The sequence below is a fragment of the Acipenser ruthenus genome, chromosome 33 (genome assembly GCF_902713425.1).
Source record: "Acipenser ruthenus chromosome 33, fAciRut3.2 maternal haplotype, whole genome shotgun sequence".
Classification (NCBI taxonomy): domain Eukaryota; kingdom Metazoa; phylum Chordata; class Actinopteri; order Acipenseriformes; family Acipenseridae; genus Acipenser; species Acipenser ruthenus.
In genome coordinates, this window is record NC_081221.1 from 13,413,150 (window position 1) to 13,434,371 (window position 21,222).

General features: G+C 48.5%; 1 protein-coding gene across 1 annotated transcript in view; it reads left to right on the top strand.

Annotated features, from left to right (window-relative positions):
- The first annotated feature begins 5,270 nt into the window (after nucleotides 1–5,270).
- Nucleotides 5,271–21,222, top strand: part of LOC117433520 (116 kDa U5 small nuclear ribonucleoprotein component) — a 31,297-nt gene continuing 15,345 nt past the window's right edge. Inside the window, exons 1-18 of the mRNA XM_034055843.3 lie at nucleotides 5,271–5,422; nucleotides 6,507–6,619; nucleotides 7,796–7,958; nucleotides 9,307–9,385; nucleotides 10,026–10,101; nucleotides 10,681–10,746; nucleotides 11,696–11,731; nucleotides 12,413–12,503; nucleotides 12,619–12,701; nucleotides 15,020–15,186; nucleotides 15,684–15,808; nucleotides 16,254–16,317; nucleotides 16,736–16,826; nucleotides 17,557–17,692; nucleotides 18,401–18,528; nucleotides 19,257–19,450; nucleotides 20,116–20,227; nucleotides 21,082–21,222. Coding sequence (XP_033911734.3) covers nucleotides 6,518–6,619; nucleotides 7,796–7,958; nucleotides 9,307–9,385; nucleotides 10,026–10,101; nucleotides 10,681–10,746; nucleotides 11,696–11,731; nucleotides 12,413–12,503; nucleotides 12,619–12,701; nucleotides 15,020–15,186; nucleotides 15,684–15,808; nucleotides 16,254–16,317; nucleotides 16,736–16,826; nucleotides 17,557–17,692; nucleotides 18,401–18,528; nucleotides 19,257–19,450; nucleotides 20,116–20,227; nucleotides 21,082–21,222 — 1,854 coding nt within the window. The 5' untranslated portion in view covers nucleotides 5,271–5,422; nucleotides 6,507–6,517. The remainder of the gene's footprint in view (nucleotides 5,423–6,506; nucleotides 6,620–7,795; nucleotides 7,959–9,306; nucleotides 9,386–10,025; nucleotides 10,102–10,680; nucleotides 10,747–11,695; nucleotides 11,732–12,412; nucleotides 12,504–12,618; nucleotides 12,702–15,019; nucleotides 15,187–15,683; nucleotides 15,809–16,253; nucleotides 16,318–16,735; nucleotides 16,827–17,556; nucleotides 17,693–18,400; nucleotides 18,529–19,256; nucleotides 19,451–20,115; nucleotides 20,228–21,081) is intronic.

Consider the following 21,222-nt stretch of genomic DNA (forward strand, 5'->3'; position numbering starts at 1 on the left):
GTCCACGGCTGTCCCCACTATTCCAGTCCACAGCCTCCCCACTATGCCAGTCCACGCTGTCTCCACTATTCCAGTCCACGGCTGTCCCCACTATGCCAGTCCACGGCTGTCTCCACTATGCCAGTCCACGACTGTCTCTACAATGCCAGTCCACGGCTGTCCCCACCATATCAGTCCACGGCTGTCTCCACCATGCCAGTCCACGGCTGTCTCTACAATGCCAGTGCACAAGGTCTTTCATTCTGGTCTTAAGGCTGAAGACGAGTAGCGCAGCCCTTGTGATCCCGATTCCAGCCCTACGAGGGGGAACGCAGCTTCTGCAGCTCTCAGTGCAACACAATGCGAGGGTCACGGCTCTCAGTGCAACACAGTGCGACGGTCACGGCTCTCAGTGCAACACAGTGCGAGGGTCACGGCTCTCAGTGCAACACAGTGCGAGGGTCACGGCTCTCAGTGCAACACAGTGCGAGGGTCACGGCTCTCAGTGCAACACAGTGCGAGGGTCACGGCTCTCAGTGCAACACAGTGCGAGGGTCACGGCTCTCAGTGCAACACAATGCGAGGGTCACGGCTCACAGTGCAACACAATGCGAGGGTCACGGCTCTCAGTGCAACACAATGCGAGGGTCACGGCTCTCAGTGCAACACAGTGCGAGGGTCACGGCTCTCAGTGCAACACAATGCGAGGGTCACGGCTCTCAGTGCAACACAGTGCGAGGGTCACGGCTCTCAGTGCAACACAGTGCGAGGGTCACGGCTCTCAGTGCAACACAATGCGAGGGTCACGGCTCTCAGTGCAACACAATGCGAGGGTCACGGCTCTCAGTGCAACACAATGCGAGGGTCACGGCTCTCAGTGCAACACAGTGCGAGGGTCACGGCTCTCAGTGCAACACAATGCGAGGGTCACGGCTCTCAGTGCAACACAATGCGAGGGTCACGGCTCTCAGTGCAACACAATGCGAGGGTCACGGCTCTCAGTGCAACACAGTGCGAGGGTTACAGAAAATCAAACGACATGAAGCAAGTGGTTTAACAACATGACTGTGGAGTTTAAAAACTATTAGAAATCCCGTAGATCTGGATCTTCTGACAGATGTCACTCATGCCTGACTAGAACTTACAGCAAAGTTCTAGAACTAAAGAACACTAGTTTATGCTTAATAGCAGTCACTGAATCCAATCTTCATTGCAGTGATTTATAGTAAGTCAATAGTGTGTGTGTTTGTTTGTGTGTGTGTGTGTGCGCGCGTGCATGTGTGTGTGTGTGTCGTATCTTAATAATAAGGCAACAAGATAATGTCTCTTATAACAATAGGAGACACCCTTCACAGCACGGATTAGAATCTGGGTTCCCAGCCAATAGCGGCTTCTGACTTTAATAAGTGGGGAGGCTAAACAACAAAACCTGCTTATATTGCTTGCTTTATAAAAGCAAGTAATATAAGCAGGTTTTGCATGCTTCAAAAGGTATAGTACTTTGTAATTCAATAAGAAATGTAATATACTATACGCAGCACATAAGCAACTGAATAAAACAAAAACATTATTATTTTTATTAGTTTATTTAGCAGACGCCTTTATCCAAGGCGACTTACAGACTAGGGTGTGTGAACTATGCATCAGCTGCAGAGTCACTTACAATTACGTCTCACCCGAAAGACGGAGCACAAGGAGGTTAAGTGACTTGCTCAGGGTCACACAATGAGTCAGTGGCTGAGGTGGGATTTGAACCGGGGACCTCCTGGTTACAAGCCCTTTTCTTTAACCGCTGGACCACACAGCCTAGGTGATGTCAGTTGAAGAAAAAAAATTAATAAAAAATAAACCTTTTCACAGCGCCTGGAAGATTTTTAAATTATTGTTGCCCACAGAAATCCGTGGGGAAGATGAAGAGCAGCTGTCGTAAACAACAGTGCCTCCCCGTGTGGTAGGGTATGCTAACTTGAGGACATGCGCAGCCCAGAAGAACAGGGGCGGGAGTACTGTACAGTGTTTTTCGGGAAAGTGAACGGGCTGATCTGTGCTGCTTTTGCATTTTTTAAAAATGTACATTCGTTTGAAAGGTTTATTTTTCTTAAAAAAAAAAAAACAACCTAAAAACGGACTACCTCTAATTTACCCAAGAGCCCCCTCTCCACTCCGTGTCGAGAGATATGCACGCACGCACGCACGCACGCACATACGCACGCACTTAGGGCTTCTGGTTTCCGGTGCTTTTGCTGTTTTGATAATTTCACGAATTTCTCCGTTTTAATCCAGAAAACAAAACGCATTACTCAGTGCTTAGGCTCATTTTAAAGGGGGATGCTTAAACACAACGAAAACCAGAAGCCCTGAAAGCAGAGAAAGATGAGGAATAAGGAGATAATTCATCCACGACATTGTTCATTTTTTTAAAAACTATGTATTGAAGACCTCTATTTCTATGATATGTATTATATGATCAAACTACCGTGCATAAATCACGACCATACCTCCGGAGGCGCGATCAGACAGGTTAGCATCATATTATAATGTCATCCATATTATAATGACACGTGTCTGTAAAACCAAACTGCCAATACTCAACCATTGCAATTTTGTTTTTGGTCTTCCCTGTTGAAGAAGGTCCCATTCGACACAGTATTGGCAACAGACACGTCATGATTAAGTCTAATTATGAGTGGTAGAGGCTAGCCGCAAAACGTGCATCGTGTAGCCAATACAAATAGAGTAAAAACTTGACAGACAGAGGGTGATGGCAGGTGGAAGACACACAGAATCCCACCCATTTTGAGACTGCATTAGCCAATAGCAATACAGTAGACCTTGGAAAACATGACGTAAGCTTTTTTTTACTTTTACAAAAGGCTTATGCTTTGTAACCTCTTACGACGCGCCTCGTCAAACGCTCCTGTGACGCTGTAGAAAGTAAATAGTGTTTTATTTATCATGCTGAGGCAACAAAGCTTCTCTCTGCAGACGCTACCGTCACAGACACAGGCAAAAGCCGAGGCAAGGCAGTGATACCGAGGCTGGGCTGCAGGTCCAGCAAATTTCCCCTGTAGATGTAGCGGCGCATCTCAAGAGGCGAGGACGGATACATCGGCTGGAAACGCATTTATTTTCATTGGTTTCCAGGTTCGTGCAAACACGGAGCCCTACGGGTGTGAGACATCTGTACATGTACGGAGGCTGTGTGGTCCAGTGGTTAAAGAACAGGGCTTGTAACCAGGAGGTCCCCGGTTCAAATCCCACCTCAGCCACTGACTCATTGTGTGACCCTGAGCAAGTCACTTCACCTCCTTGTGCTCCGTCTTTCGGGTGAGACGTAGTTGTAAGTGTCTCTGCAGCTGATGCATAGTTCACACACCCTAGTCTCTGTAAGTCGAAAAGACTATTGATTTGAAATGTTCCCCGTGTGTATAAATAGACAGTGATAAGGGGCTGACAGAATGCAAACTCCTTGGGCTGCTTTGACACGCAGGCTCGCTGAGAGAGGAGGACGTTTCTTTACCTTGAAGATGGAATGCGAACGCTCAAGGCACATCCGGGGAATACTGGAGTCATGCAAACAGACTGCGGGCACTACAGCAGCACAACGATGTGCGAGCTTCAACAACAAAGCATGTCAACCAATTAAAATAGCAAGTCAATATGGCGATACACTGTATTGCACATTATTACAACTGTGCTACAGTATTTGGCACAGAGGAGAGGAGGAAGTGGACAGAGAACATCTCATGGCAAGCCTTATCTTCAAACTTTATTTATAATAAACTTGGGTTATTTGTCAAACAGATACACGTGGGTTTGGGAACCGTCTGTCACTTTATTATTATTATTATTATTTATTTCTTAGCACACACCCTTATCCAGGGCGACTTACAATTGTTACAAGATAACACCTTATTTTTACATATAATTACCCATTTATACAGTTGGGTTTTTACTGGAGCAATCTAGGTAAAGTACCTTGCTCAAGGGTACAGCAGCAGTGTCCCCCCACCTGGGCTTGAACCCACGCCCCTCCGGTCAAGAGTCCAGAGCCCTGACCGCTACTCCACACTGCAGCCCTAGGAATAACTGCACTATTACCATTACACTTTAATGAAGAGGCTACGAGTCTCCAAGAACATTTTTTTGTGTCCTTAATTTAAAAATGTATGTTTTTTTGTTTTTGTTTTGTTTTGTTTGCTTATAAACACTCTTCAACAAAGGCCTTATAAAAACATTCCTTCAGCAGCGAATAATGCGCCGTGCCTCGGCTCACATTCAGACGAGGCTTGGAAAGTCGCAGCATAATAATACTAATACTAATACTAATACTAATACTAATACTAATACTACTACTACTAATAATAATAATAATAATAATAATAATAATAATAATAATAATAATAATAATAATAATAAGCTGGAAGTTCAAAGTTCGGGGTTGTTTTGTAAAACGTCCCACTTTTTAATTAGAATCGGTAAAATGGAGCACCCCGTCCCATCTTTCTGTGTCCTGTAAGCCACGTTTATTACCATGTTCTTAATTACAGAGGCCACTCTGTTGAGCCGGACGCTCCCTGGTCCTAGTGCCCCACAGATGACCGAGGCACTGATTCCACAGTGGAAGCACAGCAACGTGTAATAAAGCAAAGTGTGCATTGGGAAGCCCAGAGCTCTGGTAAATTCCGTGACAAACCACAGTAAACTATGACCCGTGCATAGCACAACCATAGGAAAAAACATGGGTGTGGGGGCTGCAAAATTAGCATGGTCATTTACCAAGGTAATCTTTTGGAAGGGGGGGGGGGGTCAGTCCCCTGGCAGACAGGCAGCAATCAAAGGGGCGTTATTCTGTAACTCGGTGCTGCCTGACATTTACACGAGTGTTTTGTTTTTGATGAACCCGTTGAAACGGGTATCACTGTGCAAGCAGCCTGCGCTATTTTCAAAACTTGATTTTGATTGTAAATCCTTGCAGTGGTGTATTTACTACACAGTGTAGTATTTTTACACCATGTTTGTACTGCAACGCCAGTGCGAACGTGCAGCTCTCTACAGCCTCCTAGCGGCCACACCGCCGCATTGCACACACAGGGCCCTGAAAAACATACAGGTATTTTACCATCTCGCCTGCATAGAAGCAAAACATTTTACTGTTGTTTTTACACCGCGTCTTTCAAACACGGCTATTTTAATAGTTGAAAACTTGCACGCGTGAAGCGAAAGAATAACGCGTGTGTGTATTTTTTAAAGCAGGCACCGTTCCGGCAGTCTCAATCGTTTCAGCGGCGTTTTCCCAGCGCGGGGTCCTTCCACCAGGCTGGCGCGTCGAGTGTGGAGTGTGGAGAGAGCGTCGCGCCAGGCGGTTTAAACAGGAGGGAAACACAATAAATTAACTTTGAATAAAATAAAACATCGCACACCGGGAGCAGCAGACTCAGAGGTACGGGGAAGGGTGAAAGCTTGAAAGCAGAAACCGCCGCCGACGAGAGAATTAAAACACTCAGTAACATTAGCTTGTGCAGCGTTTGTGGGGAAAACAAAACACAAAATATTTAGATGAGGCCTGATTTCTTACCTTCTTACCTTCTTACCTGTGTTTACACCCGCTTCTAATAATTACTGCCGGTGTAGCTTATCCACGCTCCACAGCTGCTACCTTGGCCAGTCTCGGACTACTAACCTTTTTCAAAATCATTTGTACGCATTATAATAGTGGGCTTGGCTGTTTGTTATTGCTGTTTAGTGTTGATTATTATTATTAATTTCTTAGCAGACGCCCTTATCCAGGGCGACTTACAATTGTTACAAGATATCACATTATTTTTACATACAATTCCCCATTTATACAGTTGGGTTTTTACTGGAGCAATCTAGGTAAAGTACCTTGCTCAAGGGTACAGCAGCAGTGCCCCCCCCACCTGGGATTGAACCCACAACCCTCCGGTCAAGAGTCCAGAGCCCTAACCACTACTCCACACTGCTGCCCTGTTGATGATAAAACAGTAGCAGTATTCTGTATGAATCTTGCCTGATGTGTGAAGACAAGTGTGATAAAGCAACGGGCTGTCCGATTCATAACTAGGGAATATATCATTCGTCAAGGCGTGTGTTATTAACCCGGTAATGCAGAGCTGGTGCTTACTAAGAATATCTGTCGCGTCTGTCTAGTTTTGCTTTAAATATCTGATTTGCCCTCCAAACTCTGTTACTCTAACTTAACTTAAAATCCGCCACTGCAGGAATTAAAAGTACAAAAATCAAGTGTTGAAAATGGCACATGCTGCTTGTACAGCGATAGCCGTTTCAACTGGTTAGGCTAGTTCACGAAAAACAAATTGCTCAAGACAGCAATGACGCCTGGATCACTAGTGAACTGGCTTCTGTAGTTTTCGGTATAACACAGCAGGTGTCTCGCTGCCTTCCATGTAAAATGTGTTTTTTTGGGGAAGCCGCCCTGTGAAGTGAGTGCAGTGTGCTGTTGATTTGTGAGTCCCATGCCTAACCCAGCCCCGCTCCCTCCCCAGAGCGCTGCACCATGGAGACCGATCTGTATGATGAGTTCGGGAACTACATCGGACCGGAGCTGGACTCGGACGAGGAGGATGACCTGGACCGCGACGCCCGCGATGCAGACGAGGTAACGAGGCTGACCGCTCCGGTACCGCCGGTCAGGACCCGGCTGTGTCCACTCGCAGGTCAAAGCTACTGACACAGTGACTGTGGAGCAGTCTCCACAGAAATCAGATGAGGGTCACCGGGCTGAGGTACCATTCAAAGTAAAACAAAACAACTGCTTAGATTTGCCTGGGTCATCACAAACCCAAGCAGCTGTTTTCTTGTTTCACTCTGAATGGTAAATCAGCCCGGATCGACCCCATCCTGTGGAGACCTTGATCAGAACGATCGGTTTTGCATTTCCACTGTGTGGCTCCCAGTCTGATTGATTTGTGCCCTTCGTGTCCCAGGGTGACTGCAGAATTCAGTGCGTTGTGTCGTCGATATCTCTTCCATTGCCTAAGCTAGTGGTACTCACTGGTGGCTCTTTCAGTCCGTTCCAGGACATTTTTCCTTGTGTCTGTCTGTCTCTCTGTGTGTATGTGTGTGTCTGTCCAGGGATGGAAATAGGGCTCCCATTGTATAGCAGTTTGAGCCACTCCTGGTTTTACTAAATAGTTTACTAAGATACACCTTGCCTTGTTACTGATACACTGGCTAATCAAGCTTGTAGTTAAACCCAGGAATGGATGAAACTGCTATGTAATAGGAGTCTTATTTCTATCCCTCCTGTCTGTCTGTCTGTCTCTGTGTCTGTCTTTCTGTCTCTGTGTGTCTGTCTCTCTGTCTGTGTCTTGGTGTCTGTCTGTGTCTCGGTGTGTCTCTGTGTGTCTGTCTGCCTCTGTGTCTGTGTCTCGGTGTGTGTCTGTCTCTCTGTGTCTGTGTCTGTGTGTCTCTGTGTGTGTCTGTCTCTCTGTGTCTGTGTCTCGGTGTGTGTCTGTCTCTCTCTGTGTCTGTGTCTCGGTGTGTGTCTGTGTGTCTGTCTCTCTCTCTCTGTGTCTCGGTGTGTGTCTGTCTCTCTCTGTCTGTGTCTCGGTGTGTGTCTGTCTCTCTGTGTCTGTCTCTCTGTGTCTGTGTCTCGGTGTGTGTCTGTCTCTCTCTGTGTCTGTGTCTCGGTGTGTGTCCATGTGTCTGTCTCTCTCTGTCTGTGTCTCGGTGTGTGTCTGTCTCTCTGTCTCTGTGTGTCCTGGTTGATTTGCCCCTGCTTGCCGGGGCTGGTGCAGCAGGTTTGACGGGTGGTGTCTGTCGCCCCCTGCAGGAGGACGAGGATGATGAGGAGGAGCCAGCTGACCAGGATGAGGAGCACCCTGGGATGGAGGTGGTGCTCCACGAGGATAAGAAGTACTACCCCACTGCGGAGGAGGTGTACGGGCCAGAGGTGGAGACCATAGTCCAGGAGGAGGACACCCAGCCCCTCACAGGTAGCTCCCCACAGCACAGCACCGCGCACAAAGTTGTCCCTTTATAGAAGATTTCTGTCTTCAGATAGCCAATGCTGTCCTGTTTTATTAGTGCACACACGTGGGTGTGTAGCGGCTGCAGTGCAGGCAGTGTCCCTCCATGTGTCTGTGTGGCTGTGTGTCTCAGCAGCGTGTTCTTGAACCCTTTGAGTAGTACCGGAATGTTCTGCATCTTTAAACTTGAATTACTGAGCCTACAAACCCCATGATCACATAATATTTTAAAACTAGGTTTCTGTAACACCTTTTATTGGTCTCTTGCGCCCTCTGCCAGATATTGACTGAATTGCATATAATAAACCCATTCACAAAAATGTCAACAGTGTTTGTAAACCAGCGAAAATCACTCATTGAGAAAGAAGTATTAGTAATAATACTGAATTCAGATTCCGATTTAAATTCAAATACATGCAGTTTCTTATGTATATTCCCTATAACTAAATCAAAATATATATCTGTTTTAATTATTTACAGTAAAAATGATTTGTCTGTATTTCGTCTCTATTCGTTACATACATACAAGCATACAGCTTTCAGCTTGTTTGTACGCTGTACTCGTGATAATCAAGCACATGCAAAACAAAACTCACTCCCGTAGGACCGCCAGTGCATTTCAGAACTCACTACTCAAAGGGTTAACCCTTTGCGGTCCTATGTCGGACCTGGTCCGACATCGCAATTTTCCCTTTCCGGTCCAATGTCGGACCCTGTTCGACATCATCAAAAAGATGCAAAAAACAGGTTTCTAGTCGTTTTTTCTCTGGAAAAAGCAGCGAAAACCATTCAATGGCCGAGTGAGACCCATAGGAGCCGAGACAAGCCGAAAAATAAAAGGGGGACGTATCTCATGAATACTGATAGACCCGACACCACATAGATAACACGGACATACAGAAACAAGACAGCTGCTTCTGCATCCAGCGCTCAGAGAATATCACAGACATCTGCAGAGCGTTTTGAGATGTTATAGTAATAAAATAATGACTTGGATCGCATTATTGAGGAGTTTGGTGATAAAACGAGTGATCAAGAGATGGTTTATCGGTATGTACTATTATTAAGAGTTATTTGAAAAATATAGCGAACGTGGGACGGGGCTGGAGATGCAGTACTGAGAGTCCTGTTGATATGCAGTGCCTTTTAAACCTGTTTTACTGTGAAAAAAAATACTTTTAAACAGTGCGTCTAAAATAAACTGCGCGTGTGAAAATAAGTCGGACCTGACGCGCCTGAGACGCGCTGAATAAATGGACCGCTAAGGGTTAATAGCAGTGCGCTGATCAGTGTCCTGCTGCACTCTCACCCACAGAGCCCATCATCAAACCAGTCAAGACAAAGAAGTTCACACTGATGGAGCAGGAGCTGCCCAGCACTGTCTACGACATGGAGTGAGTGAGCAACTAAAAAAACACAAGAATGAGGAATGAAACGACATCGCTGAGATATGTGCGCACGCTGGGGTGTGAGGTGAAGCTGGCTGTGTGTGTGTGTGTGTGTGCGGTGAAGCTGGCTGTGTGTGTGTGTGTGTGTGTGTGTGCGGTGAAGCTGGCTGTGTGTGTGTGTGTGTGTGTGTGTGTGTGTGTGTGTGTGTGTGTGTGTGGTGAAGCTGGCTGTGTGTGTGTGTGTGTGTGCGGTGAAGCTGGCTGTGTGTGTGTGTGTGTGTGTGTGTGTGTGTGTGTGTGCGGTGAAGCTGGCTCTGTGTGTGTGTGTGTGCGGTGAAGCTGGCTCTGTGTGTGTGTGTGTGCGGTGAAGCTGGCTCTGTGTGTGTGTGTGCGGTGAAGCTGGCTCTGTGTGTGTGTGTGCGGTGAAGCTGGCTCTGTGTGTGTGTGTGTGCGGTGAAGCTGGCTCTGTGTGTGTGTGCGCGGTGAAGCTGGCTCTGTGTGTGTGCGCGGTGAAGCTGGCTGTGTGTGTGTGTGCGGTGAAGCTGGCTCTGTGTGTGTGTGTGTGTGCGGTGAAGCTGGCTCTGTGTGTGTGTGTGTGTGCTGTGGTGTGTGATTGCACACTGATTGATTCCTCGTTGGCCTGCAGGTTTCTGGCTGATCTGATGGACAGTCCGGAGCTGATCAGGAACGTCACCCTCTGTGGACACCTGCACCACGGCAAGGTGAGTGATGAGACGCGTCCACAGGCTTCCTGACTGAGGAGACACGTCCACAGGCTTCCTGACTGAGGAGACGCGTCCACGGCCTTCCTAACAGCCTGCTGCTTTACATTGTTAATCGTGTAAATGTTATCTTGATGATGAAGTACTTTCCTGTGTTGACCGTTGCTCTAGCTTTCTCTTTAACCCCTGGCATGTGAACCATAGTGAGTCTCTCGCACACCGTGTGTGTTGTGCGCATGACTGAGCCCTTTCTTTTAACGCCTCTTGTAAAACAGGCTTAAAGCAGAGGGGTAAAGCAAAGGATAATACTTGGTATGAGCAGCATTCATCCAAATAATAAAAGCCTGACTGTAACATCAGCCTTTGCTGACAGCTGCATGAGAAGCGGGTTGGTGTTCATGTAGGTTGTGGATCATGACACACGTGGATCATGACACACGTGGATGTGACGCGTATCGTGTAGGGCACCACGATGCATCGAGAGTTTGTAAAAGCGTCTGGGGGTAATGCTCTGGAAACGCCAGTATTTTGCACACGGCTCCAGTCAGTTTTGAACTGTCCTTGTTGTTTCCTCTGCAGACGTGCTTCGTGGATTGCCTAATCGAGCAGACCCACCCAGAGATCAGGAAGAGGGACGACCAGGATGTGAGAGGGGAGGGGGGAGAGGAGGAGGGAGAGGAGGAGGGGGAGGAGGAGGGGGAGTGGAGAGGGGGAGGGGGAGGGGGAGGGGGGAGTGGAGAGGGGGAGGGGGAGGGGGAGGGGGGAGTGGAGAGGGGGAGGAGGAGGGGGAGTGGAGAGGGGGAGGGGGAGGAGGAGGGGGAGTGGAGAGGGGGAGGGGGAGGGGGGAGTGGAGAGGGGGAGGAGGAGGGGGAGGGGGGAGTGGAGAGGGGGAGGGGGAGTGGAGAGGGGGAGGAGGAGGGGGAGGGGGGAGTGGAGAGGGGGAGGGGGAGGGGGAGGGGGGAGTGGAGAGGGGGAGGGGGAGGGGGAGGGGGGAGTGGAGAGGAGGAGGGGGAGGGGGAGGGGGGAGTGGAGAGGAGGAAGGGGAGGGGGAGGGGGGAGTGGAGAGTGGAAGGAGAGGAGGGAGAGGGGAGGAAGAGGGGAGGGGGAGTGGAGGAAGGGGAGGGAGGGGAGGGAGGGGGGAGGGGACTGGGGGGTGGAGGAAGGGGAGGGAGGGGAGGAAGGGGGGAGGGGACCGGGGGGTGGAGGAAGGGAGGGGGAGGATGGAGAGGACAGGGGTAGAGGGTCTGAGGGGGGGGAGTGGAGAGGTCGGGGTTGACGGTGAGGGTTGTGAAGAGGGGTGATTCTATTGAATTTCTTAAAGGAGGGCTGTCCGACTGATGGATCTCCACAAGTATCCCATTAAGGTTTTCAGTGGGTGCTGTAGTTTTCAGTAGCAGCATGTACAGTCAAAATGCAGCATGATCCAGAAGCAGAGAACCTGTGAGCCGTGGTCTTGTGCGAAGTTGCTGCTGTTGATTCAGCTCTTGTATTTCATAGGCGAGAGTATTATTTTTTGTATGACTATGTGAACAGTCTGACTCCTTCAGCTCGGATCTAAAGGAACAGCAGCTAACCTCTTTATCATGTGTTGCAGCTCCGCTACACTGACATCCTCTTCACAGAGCAGGAGGTAAGCCGAGACAGACACCTTGAACACTCTTCGCCTCCAGCTTACTGAAACCTGATTCAATGCTTCTAACCATTCAGCATGGCTTTCTGTAGTAAACGCTCCTGTATTGCAGCAGGACTAGAGGGAAGACGAGACCTGAAATGTATTTCAGCAAGCTGCCTGAGGGACATGCATGCAGTAATACTGTTGGCATCTATTGCTTTAGCTTTACAGCATTGGGGTCATTTCAATTTCAAGCAAGGACTGCCAATGCCACCAAATCAGGCTCTGCCACTGTCCTGTCTGCCAGCGTGCAGCTGTGTGCTAAAATCCTTGGAGGACGACAGTCTGGTTAACCGAGAGTCTTTCAATATATTCTCTTGTGAGGCGTCTTGCACAAAAAAAGAAAATACCAAGGATTGGGCAAACAAACAAAAACAAAGCTATTGAAAAATCAGCTTTTGTGGGGAGCAGTAGTCCGCACACATCCAAGAAGAGACTTCAGCTTGTTATGACCTGTCAATGTTGCATGTCAATCCCAAATGATGATAACTAGTCTCACGAGCGCAGCTCTCGGCAAGATCTGAGCACACACCTGAGTGTGAACTCACTGGGCGTTGGAAATGCAGCTTTAGATGTTTAAGGAGGCTGGGAGCTGGGAGCTGTGCTGAAGTCGTGTTCCCTGTGGTTGTGTCTCCTCAGAGGGGGGTTGGGATCAAAAGCACCCCGGTGACCATGGTGCTGCCGGACTCCAGAGACAAGTCCTACCTGTTCAACATCATGGACACACCAGGTACCGTCCTGACGGAGGAGGGAGAGGGGAGGGATGGGGAAAGAGGGCGTGGTGGGTAGTGTGCTCGCCCTGATGCCCCGTGCAGAGTGTGACTGTTCTCCATGCTTCTTTTCAGGTCATGTGAACTTCTCTGATGAGGTGACCTCTGGGATTAGGATCTCCGATGGCATCGTGCTCTTTATTGATGCGGCCGAGGGGGTGAGTTTGCTCAGCAGCCTTCTCTGTACATGAGAGCATAAGAACATTTACAAACGAGAGGAGGCCATTCAGCCCATCTTGCTCGTTTGGTTGTTAGTAGCTTATTGATCCCAGAATCTCATCAAGCAGCTTCTTGAAGGATCCCAGGGTGTCAGCTTCAACAGCATTACTGGGGAGTTGGTTCCAGGCCCTCACAGTTCTCTGTGTAAAAAAAGTGCCTCCTATTTTCTGTTCTGAATGCCCCTTTATCTAATCTCCATTTGTGACCCCCTGGTCCTTGTTTCTTTTTTCAGGTCAAAAAAGTCCCCTGGGTCGACATTGTCTATACCTTTTAGGATTTTGAATGTTTGAATCAGATCACCGCGTAGTCTTCTTTGTTCAAGACTGAATAGATTCAGTTCTTTTAGCCTGTATGCATACGACATGCCTTTTAAACCCGGGATAATTCTGGTTGGTCTTCTTTGCACTCTTTCTAGAGCAGCAATATCCATAAGAACATTTACAAACGAGAGGAGGCCATTCGGCACATCTAAGCTCGTCCGGTTCCTAGTAGCTGATTGATCTCAGAACATTGGCCCGTACTCAAACGGTTTAGTGAATCCAGCTCAAAGCGTCCACACTAAAGCACCGTTTCATGTTCAGTCTGGCTTAATGCAAATAGTCTGGTTACAGTTCCTAGCAGTGCAATGAACTGTGGGACTTAATATGACATTATCCCATCATGCACTGGATTTTATGTTTACAGCCCAGTAAATATGGAGCCCGTACAGTACAGCAGTATCGGTAATCTTTCTCAACTCCCTCGGGCGTCTGTATTTGTAATGTCCACGTGCCAAAACGTATCAGAATGCATTTTGGGATATTGGAGGATAAATGTAGTTTGGTATTACAGCGTCCACACTTGGGATAAACTTAGAAACTTAGAAAAGATAATTTAGAACCGGACTCGAGACTGCCCCCGGAGGTGGCCTTGAGTATTAAACACTGTGTGGGGCTCCCGAGTGGCGCATCCAGTAAAAGCACTCGCTAGAGTGCAGGATGCGCTCTATAGTCTGGACGTCACAAGTTCGAGTCCAGGCTATTCCACAGCCGACCGTGGACGGGAGCTTCCAGGGGGCGGCGCTCAATTGGCCGAGCGTCGCCCAGGGAGAGGGAGGGTTAGGTCAGCCAGGGTGTCCTCGGCTCACCGCGCACCAGCGACCCCTGTAGTCTGGCCGGGCGCCTGCGGGCTTGCCTGTAAGCTGCCCAGAGCTGCATTGTCCTCCGACGCTGTAGCTCTGAGGCGGCTGCACGGAGAGTTTGCAGTGTGTAAAGAAGCGGGCGGCTGACGGCACACGCTTCGGAGGACAGCGTGTGTTCATCTTCACCGCTCCCGAGTCAGCGCAGGGGTGGTAGCGGTGAGCTGAGCATAATAAAATAATTGGGCATTTCAAATTGGGGAGAAAATAATGAAAACTAATTGGCAATGACTAAATTTATAAAAAAAATAAATAAAAAAAAACTCTGTGTAGTGTGGACACTAACTGTATTTAGCACTTTTAAGCCGGTTTTAAGGCAACTAATGTGGTTTAAAGGAATTGTGCGGACAAGCATCCCAGTGATTGTGCCTCAACATGACTAGGTAACCCATTCCATCCCCTCACATCTCTCTTTCTGAAGAAGAGTCTCCTTCAGCAACATGACTAGGTAACCCATTCCATCCCCTCACATCTCTCTTTCTGAAGAAGAGTCTCCTTCAGCAACATGACTAGGTAACCCATTCCATCCCCTAACCACTCTCTGTGTGAAGAAGAGTCTCCTTCAGCAGCAGTACTAGGTAACCCATTCCATCCCCTCACCACTCTCTGTGTGAAGAAGAGTCTCCTTCAACAACATGACTAGGTAACCCATTCCATCCCCTCACCACTCTCTGTGTGAAGAAGAGTCTCCTTCAACAACATGACTAGGTAACCCATTCCACCCCCTCACCACTCTCTGTGTGAAGAAGAGTCTCCTTCAGCAACATGACTAGGTAACCCATTCCACACCCTCACCACTCTCTGTGTGAAGAAGAGTCTCCTTCAGCAACATGACTAGGTAACCCATTCCATCCCCTCACCACTCTCTGTGTGAAGAAGAGTCTCCTTCAGCAGCAGTACTAGGTAACCCATTCCACACCCTCGCCACTCTCTGTGTGAAGAAGCGTCTCCTTCCCTCTGTCCAAAGTCTGTGTCTGTTTATTTTCCCACTATGTGTCCTGGTTTTTATACTGTGCTTAAAGTAATGGTTTGGGGCAACTGTGACGCTCAGTAGCAGGTTTTATCCTCTCCCTGCTCCAGGTGATGCTGAACACGGAGCGGCTGATTAAGCATGCTGTGCAGGAGCGTCTGGCCGTCACCATCTGCATCAACAAGATCGACCGGCTCATGGTGGAGCTGAAGCTGCCGCCCACTGATGCCTACTACAAACTGCGGCACATCGTGGACGAGGTCAACAGCCTGCTCAGGTACCCCTCGTATAGCACCTTCCACACCCTGGAACCCTACAGCCCAGGTACCCCTCGTATAGCACCTTCCACACCCCTGAACCCTGCCCCACACACCATGGGAAAGCGTGGTGCTTACGAGTGTCTCTGAACCCACCGGTTACAATAATAAAATGATGTGGAAAACTCTGTAAGTGTTTTCCATTGAATTTGTCATTGAGCATATCTTAACTCTCTCTCCCCCTCCCCCTCTCGCTCTCCCTCCCTCCCCCTCTCGCTCTCTTTCTCTCCCTCCCTCCCCCCCTCTCTCTCTCCCTCCCTCCCCCCCTCTCTCTCTCGCTCCCTCTCCCCCTCTCTCTCTCTCGCTCCCTCTCTCCCCCCTCCCTTTCTCTTTCCCCCTCTCTCCCCATCTCTCTCCCCCCTCTCCCTCTCTCCCCCTCTTTCTCTCTCTCTCTCTCCCCCTCCCTCCCTCCCCCTCCCCCTCTCTCTCTTTCTCTCTCTCTCTCCCCCTCTCTCAGCATGTACTCCACGGATGAGAACCTGATCGTGTCTCCCTTGCTGGGGAACGTGTGCTTCTCCAGCTCCCAGTACAGCATCTGCTTCACGCTGGGCTCTTTCGCCAAGATCTACTCCGATACCTACGGTGAGCTCCACACAGTCCTCCACCGGCTCGAATCATATAACACCATGGGGTGGATTACCCAGCCAGTCATTTGAATGTACTTCACCATGATACAAGCATTGGTGTACGAGGAACGGGTTCTTTGCACAGCCCTGAGACCATGGGCTTACCTGATGACATCTGAGGTGTTAAACACCACTTCATTATTTTATTTAGTCTGTACCTGTACCTGTAATCAGCCCGATTGCACACGTATGTTAAACACAAGCTAAAAACCTCGTGCAAAACCAGGCATAGCCTTAGAATCTCATGAGACAGCCTCAAGCACATGATGGTCTTAATATGAAACACAGGGGTGTTCCTAATGTCAAAGATCACTTTGCCATCAAGAGGAGCCAGTCAAGTCCTTGATTGTCTGTGCCTGTCCGGTTATTTCAACGCCTTCCTTGCTTCCTTCCTTTTCAAGGTGATATCAGCTACAATGAATTCGCTAAGAGGCTCTGGGGAGACATCTACTTCAACCCCAAAACGTAAGCCCAGCGCTCCCCCCTGCTGTGTGACCACTGGAAGTCAGGTTTAGTGAGCTCTGCATGAGATCTTCCCACTGAAGAGTCCCCTTCATTGATTCTGAATCCTGGGTTCTTTGTGTGTAAAGTAAAGGGGGGTGAACTGTTCACAGAAAAATTATTCAGGGAGAAAGTATTGTTTACAACCAGCGCTATTATAAACAGAACATGGCACGAACGAGTCCTGGGGTTATTTCGCTCAACCCCAGCGAGTGCTTGTGAGTTATTCTGTCTTCACTCGTGGAGTAGCTACAGTATTCTGTGATCGATCGTGCAGTATCCTCTATGTACACAGCAAAGGGGTCATTGCTGTCCGGTTCATTGTGATGTAAATGTGTGTGTTTGTTCATTTTCTGATTTCTCGTGGTGTTCTCCTCTGCAGGAGAAAGTTCACCAAAAAGGCTCCAAACAGCAACTCCCAGCGCAGTTTCGTGGAGTTTGTCCTGGAGCCACTATACAAGATCCTGGCCCAGGTGAGAATCGCAGGGGGGAGAGCTCGTCTGATGCAGTGCAGTACCTGACTGTGCCAGCAGGAACGAAGTAGTATTCATGGGGTTCCAGTGATTTCAACTTGGAGACAAGCGCATGTGTTTTAACCCTTTGTGGTCCAATGTCGGACCCTGTCCGACATCATCAAAAAGATGCAAAAAACAGGTCTCTAGTCGTTTTTTCTCCGGAGAAAGACGAGAAAACTATTCAATGGCCGAGTGAAACAGATAGGAACCGGAAAAAAAAAAGGGCGTATCTCATGAATACTGACAGACCCGACACCACATAGATAACACGGACATACACAGACAAGACAGCTGCTTCTGTATCCAGCGCTCAAAGAATATCACAGACATTTGCATAGCTTTTTTGAGATGTTATAGTAATAAAATAATGACTTGGATCGCATTATTGAGGAGTTTGGTGATAAAATGAATGATCAAGAGATGGTTTATCGGTATGTACTATTATTAAGAGTTATTTGAAAAATATAGCGAACGTGGGGCGGGGCTGGAGATGCAGTACTGAGAGTCCTGTTGATATGCAGTGCCTTTTAAACCTGTTTTACTGTGAAAAAAATACTTTTAAACAGCGCGTCTAAAATAAACTGCGCGTGTGAAAATAAATCTGACCTGACGCGCTGAATAAATGGACTGCTAAGGGTTAAAGCCAGGTAATGACCCCTTCTCTCTCGCTCTCTGTCGCCCCCTGCAGGTGGTGGGTGATGTTGACACCTCCCTCCCTCGGGTGCTGGATGAGCTGGGGATCCACCTGACCAAGGAGGAGCTCAAACTGAACATCCGCCCGCTGCTGCGCCTCGTCTGCAAGAAGTTCTTCGGGGAGTTCACAGGTGTGCAGCGATCCAGCAGCGGAGCTGGACTAGTGACCGCTTCTCTGTACTGCTCTCCTCCACTCTCTGAATAGCCTATTTACCCCCTCTGTGAATGGCTAAAGCCAGCATGCAGAGAAATGCATTCCTTATCCTCCTGGTGCAGCGTCTGCTCAGAGTGTCGGTGGTGAGCCTGCTGTCCACCGGGGTTTGTTTAAGTGTTGCTGAGCCTGCCTTGGAGGAATCTCAAAGCATGGTGAGGTCTGTGTGCCCCCGTGCAGCTCCAGGGGTGAGATCTCTCTGACCAGCGTTTCAGTGAAGGGGTGCTAGTGACCCCTCTGTGTCATAACGTCACCGACAGCAATGTTGCCTCCGGTCAAGAGTCCAGAGCCCTAACCACTAATCCACACTGATGCCCTTATTAAACTCCTAGTAAAACCAGGAATGGATCAAACTGCTGTGCAATGGGAGTCTTATTTCTACTGTCTAATAAAGGCTTCCTTTGCTTGTCCTCACATCTTGTGTTGCTTGCAGATTAGCAGTATGACTCTGCTTATTGGTCGCTGGCTGTAGTGAAAGGCGGAGTCTGGTTTTAATGTTTCTGTGCATTTGGGTGAAACAGCACCACCTGCTGTCTCATGACAATCTGAACTCGGTTGCCCTAAGGACCTGAAAATGCTGCAGTCAGTTTTTGGTGAATAATATCCAGGTTTTTTTCTTTATTTGTAGGTTTTGTGGACATGTGTGTGCAGCATATCCCTTCTCCACAAGATGGCGCTAAAAACAAGATTGAGCACTCGTACAATGGGGGCCTGGACTCTGATTTGGGGGAGGCCATGGCAGAATGCGACCCTGACGTGAGTAGCCAGGGTGGCGGGTAAACAGACAGAAGCTGATACACAGATATCTGCTGATCTTGCTGTAGCGTGCAGTTCCAATTGATTGAATGTATATAGTGTCCATATAGATCACCAGTGAAAGACTGCAGCCAGGGACATAGGGAGTATTATTAGTCAAGCCGATCAAAAACATTTCCAGCACATCCTATTTTGCGTCTCTCGCAGGGCAGGTTACCAGCTGACCACAATTCTAAATGCGTGGGCTTCGGCATTAACTGTCGCCACCTGAAATGCCTTTGATTCACAGGCCTTGTATTGGGTGGAAGTGACGTCCCATTAAAATGACCTCTATTTAATTATTAATTACACAGTCCAGGGTACTGTGTGAGATCCACGCTGATCTCTTTGACCTCTAGATTGCGGAGTGGGTATCGGTCTCATTTGGAGAATGTGGCGTTTACCCGCTTCTCCTGTGATAAGCAAATCCTGTCTAATATCAAGGGTTAAAGCCGAGGCACGTTCCAGTTTTATTATATGAAGCTACTCGGGTGCGTTTAGTGCCCCCTGCTGGTTAAGCTATAACATCCAATGCATGTTTCTGCTGGCATGTGTGCACAGCCTTGGCGCCTGTCAGACATGAAACACGCCACTGATCAGCTTGCATCGTGGAGCAGCCTGTAGCGTATTCTATATAGAAGGGGTGTTGTGAACGGAGGTGTGTAACCTGTGTGTGTGTGTGTGCGCAGGGTCCGCTGATGTGCCACACCACTAAGATGTACAGCACGGAGGACGGGGTGCAGTTCCATGCCTTCGGGAGGGTGCTGAGCGGCACTATCCACGCGGGACAGCCCGTCAAGGTGCTGGGGGAGAACTACACCCTGGAGGACGAGGAGGACTCGCAGATCTGCACCATCGGCCGCCTCTGGATCTCCGTGGCCAGGTGAGAGGGGAGCTGCGATCCCAATCGCATTGTATTTACAAGCTGTGAATTCCAGCATTCTCTCAGAGCTCCATTCCAGCTGAGAGGAGGAGCTAAGCTTGTGAGGCTGTGTGGTCCAGTGGTTAAAGAAAAGGGCTTGTAACCAGGAGGTTCAAATCCCATCTCAGCCACTGACTCACTGTGTGACCCTGAGCAAGTCACTTAACCTCCTTGTGCTCCGTCTTTCGGGTGAGACGTATTTGTAAGTGACTCTGCAGCTGATGCATAGTTTACACACCCTAGTCTCTGTAAGTCGCCTTGGATAAAGGCGTCTGCTAAATAAACAAATAATAATAATAATAATAATAATAAGCAGCTTCCAATCGCATTGTATTAACAAGCTGTGAATTCGAGCATTCTCTCAGAGCTCTGTTCCAGGTGTGATTCAGGAGAAATGAACCGCTTCAGTGCCACATTGTTTTAACCCTGCATCAGTAATCAAGACCCCTCGCTTATATTTGGTAAACAGATTCTCTCAGCTGAGTTCCCTTGCAGGTGCTGTCTAGTACAAATGAACCAGATTTCCTTGCTGTGCATGAGAGAGAGGTTAGAGAATGTAGTTTTAATGTTGTTGAGCTGGTGTTGAGTTTTCTAGCCCCGCTGAAGGTGTGCCTTCTCTGTCTCAGGTACCAGATCGAAGTGAACAGGGTGCCCGCTGGCAACTGGGTGCTGATAGAGGGGTGCGACCAGCCCATCGTCAAGACTGCCACCATCACAGAGCCGCGGGGCAACGAGGAGGTGGGTAACACCAATTGTTCCTCCCTGATAGCTGCGTGAACCGCTCTTATCAGTAACCCTGCAGAGTCACATTTGACTCGCGCTGTGATGAGAAGTGTGGGCAGTGAATCCAGAGGAGATTGACCAGGGGTTTGACTTTTCAAAAGGCTGCTGCCTGCTCATTTCAATAATACATCATGTAGTCAGCAGTGTGGAGTAGTGGTTAGGGCTCTGGACTCTTGACCAGAGGGTCGTGGGTTCAATCCCAGGTGGGGGACACTGCTGCTGTACCCTTGAACAAGGTACTTTACCTAGATTGCTCCAGTAAAAACCCAACTGTATAAATGGGTAATTGTATGTAAAAATAATGTGATATCTGTATAATGTGAAATAATGTGATATCTTGTAACAATTGTAAGTCGCCCTGGATAAGGGCGTCTGCTAAAAAATAAATAATAATAATAGTCAAAGAAATGATATCGCAAAATGTTACCGGAAGTCGTAACAGCAGTACGGTATTTCGTGTTAGATTTCAAAAAGTCCTATTTTTTAATTTGCCAGTTTTTCATTAAGTATATGGAGAACTCCAAAGCGGTGTGTAATTCAATATGTTAGCGTAACATTATTCAGCAGGTTTCATTCGACTTTATGAAGCAAAATTAGTTAATTCTATAGGGGGATGCCAGAACGAGGGGAGTTGTATAAGCCAGGACATGGTGCAGGGCTGGTGTGAGTTTCAAGCCCTGATGATTAGCAGGTCCAGGCTGCAGTTATGCTTTACATGTATCTGAGGGTGCAGGCAGCAGAGCTGGGAGCCGTGATTTCCCCTTAACACTCTCACTCTCTCTCCTCTCTCTCTCTCTCTGTGTGTTCAGGCTCAGATCTTTAGGCCCCTGAAGTTCAACACTGCCTCTGTGATCAAGATCGCTGTGGAGCCCGTCAACCCCTCCGAGCTGCCCAAGATGCTGGACGGCCTGAGGAAGGTCAACAAGAGCTACCCCTCCCTCACCACCAAG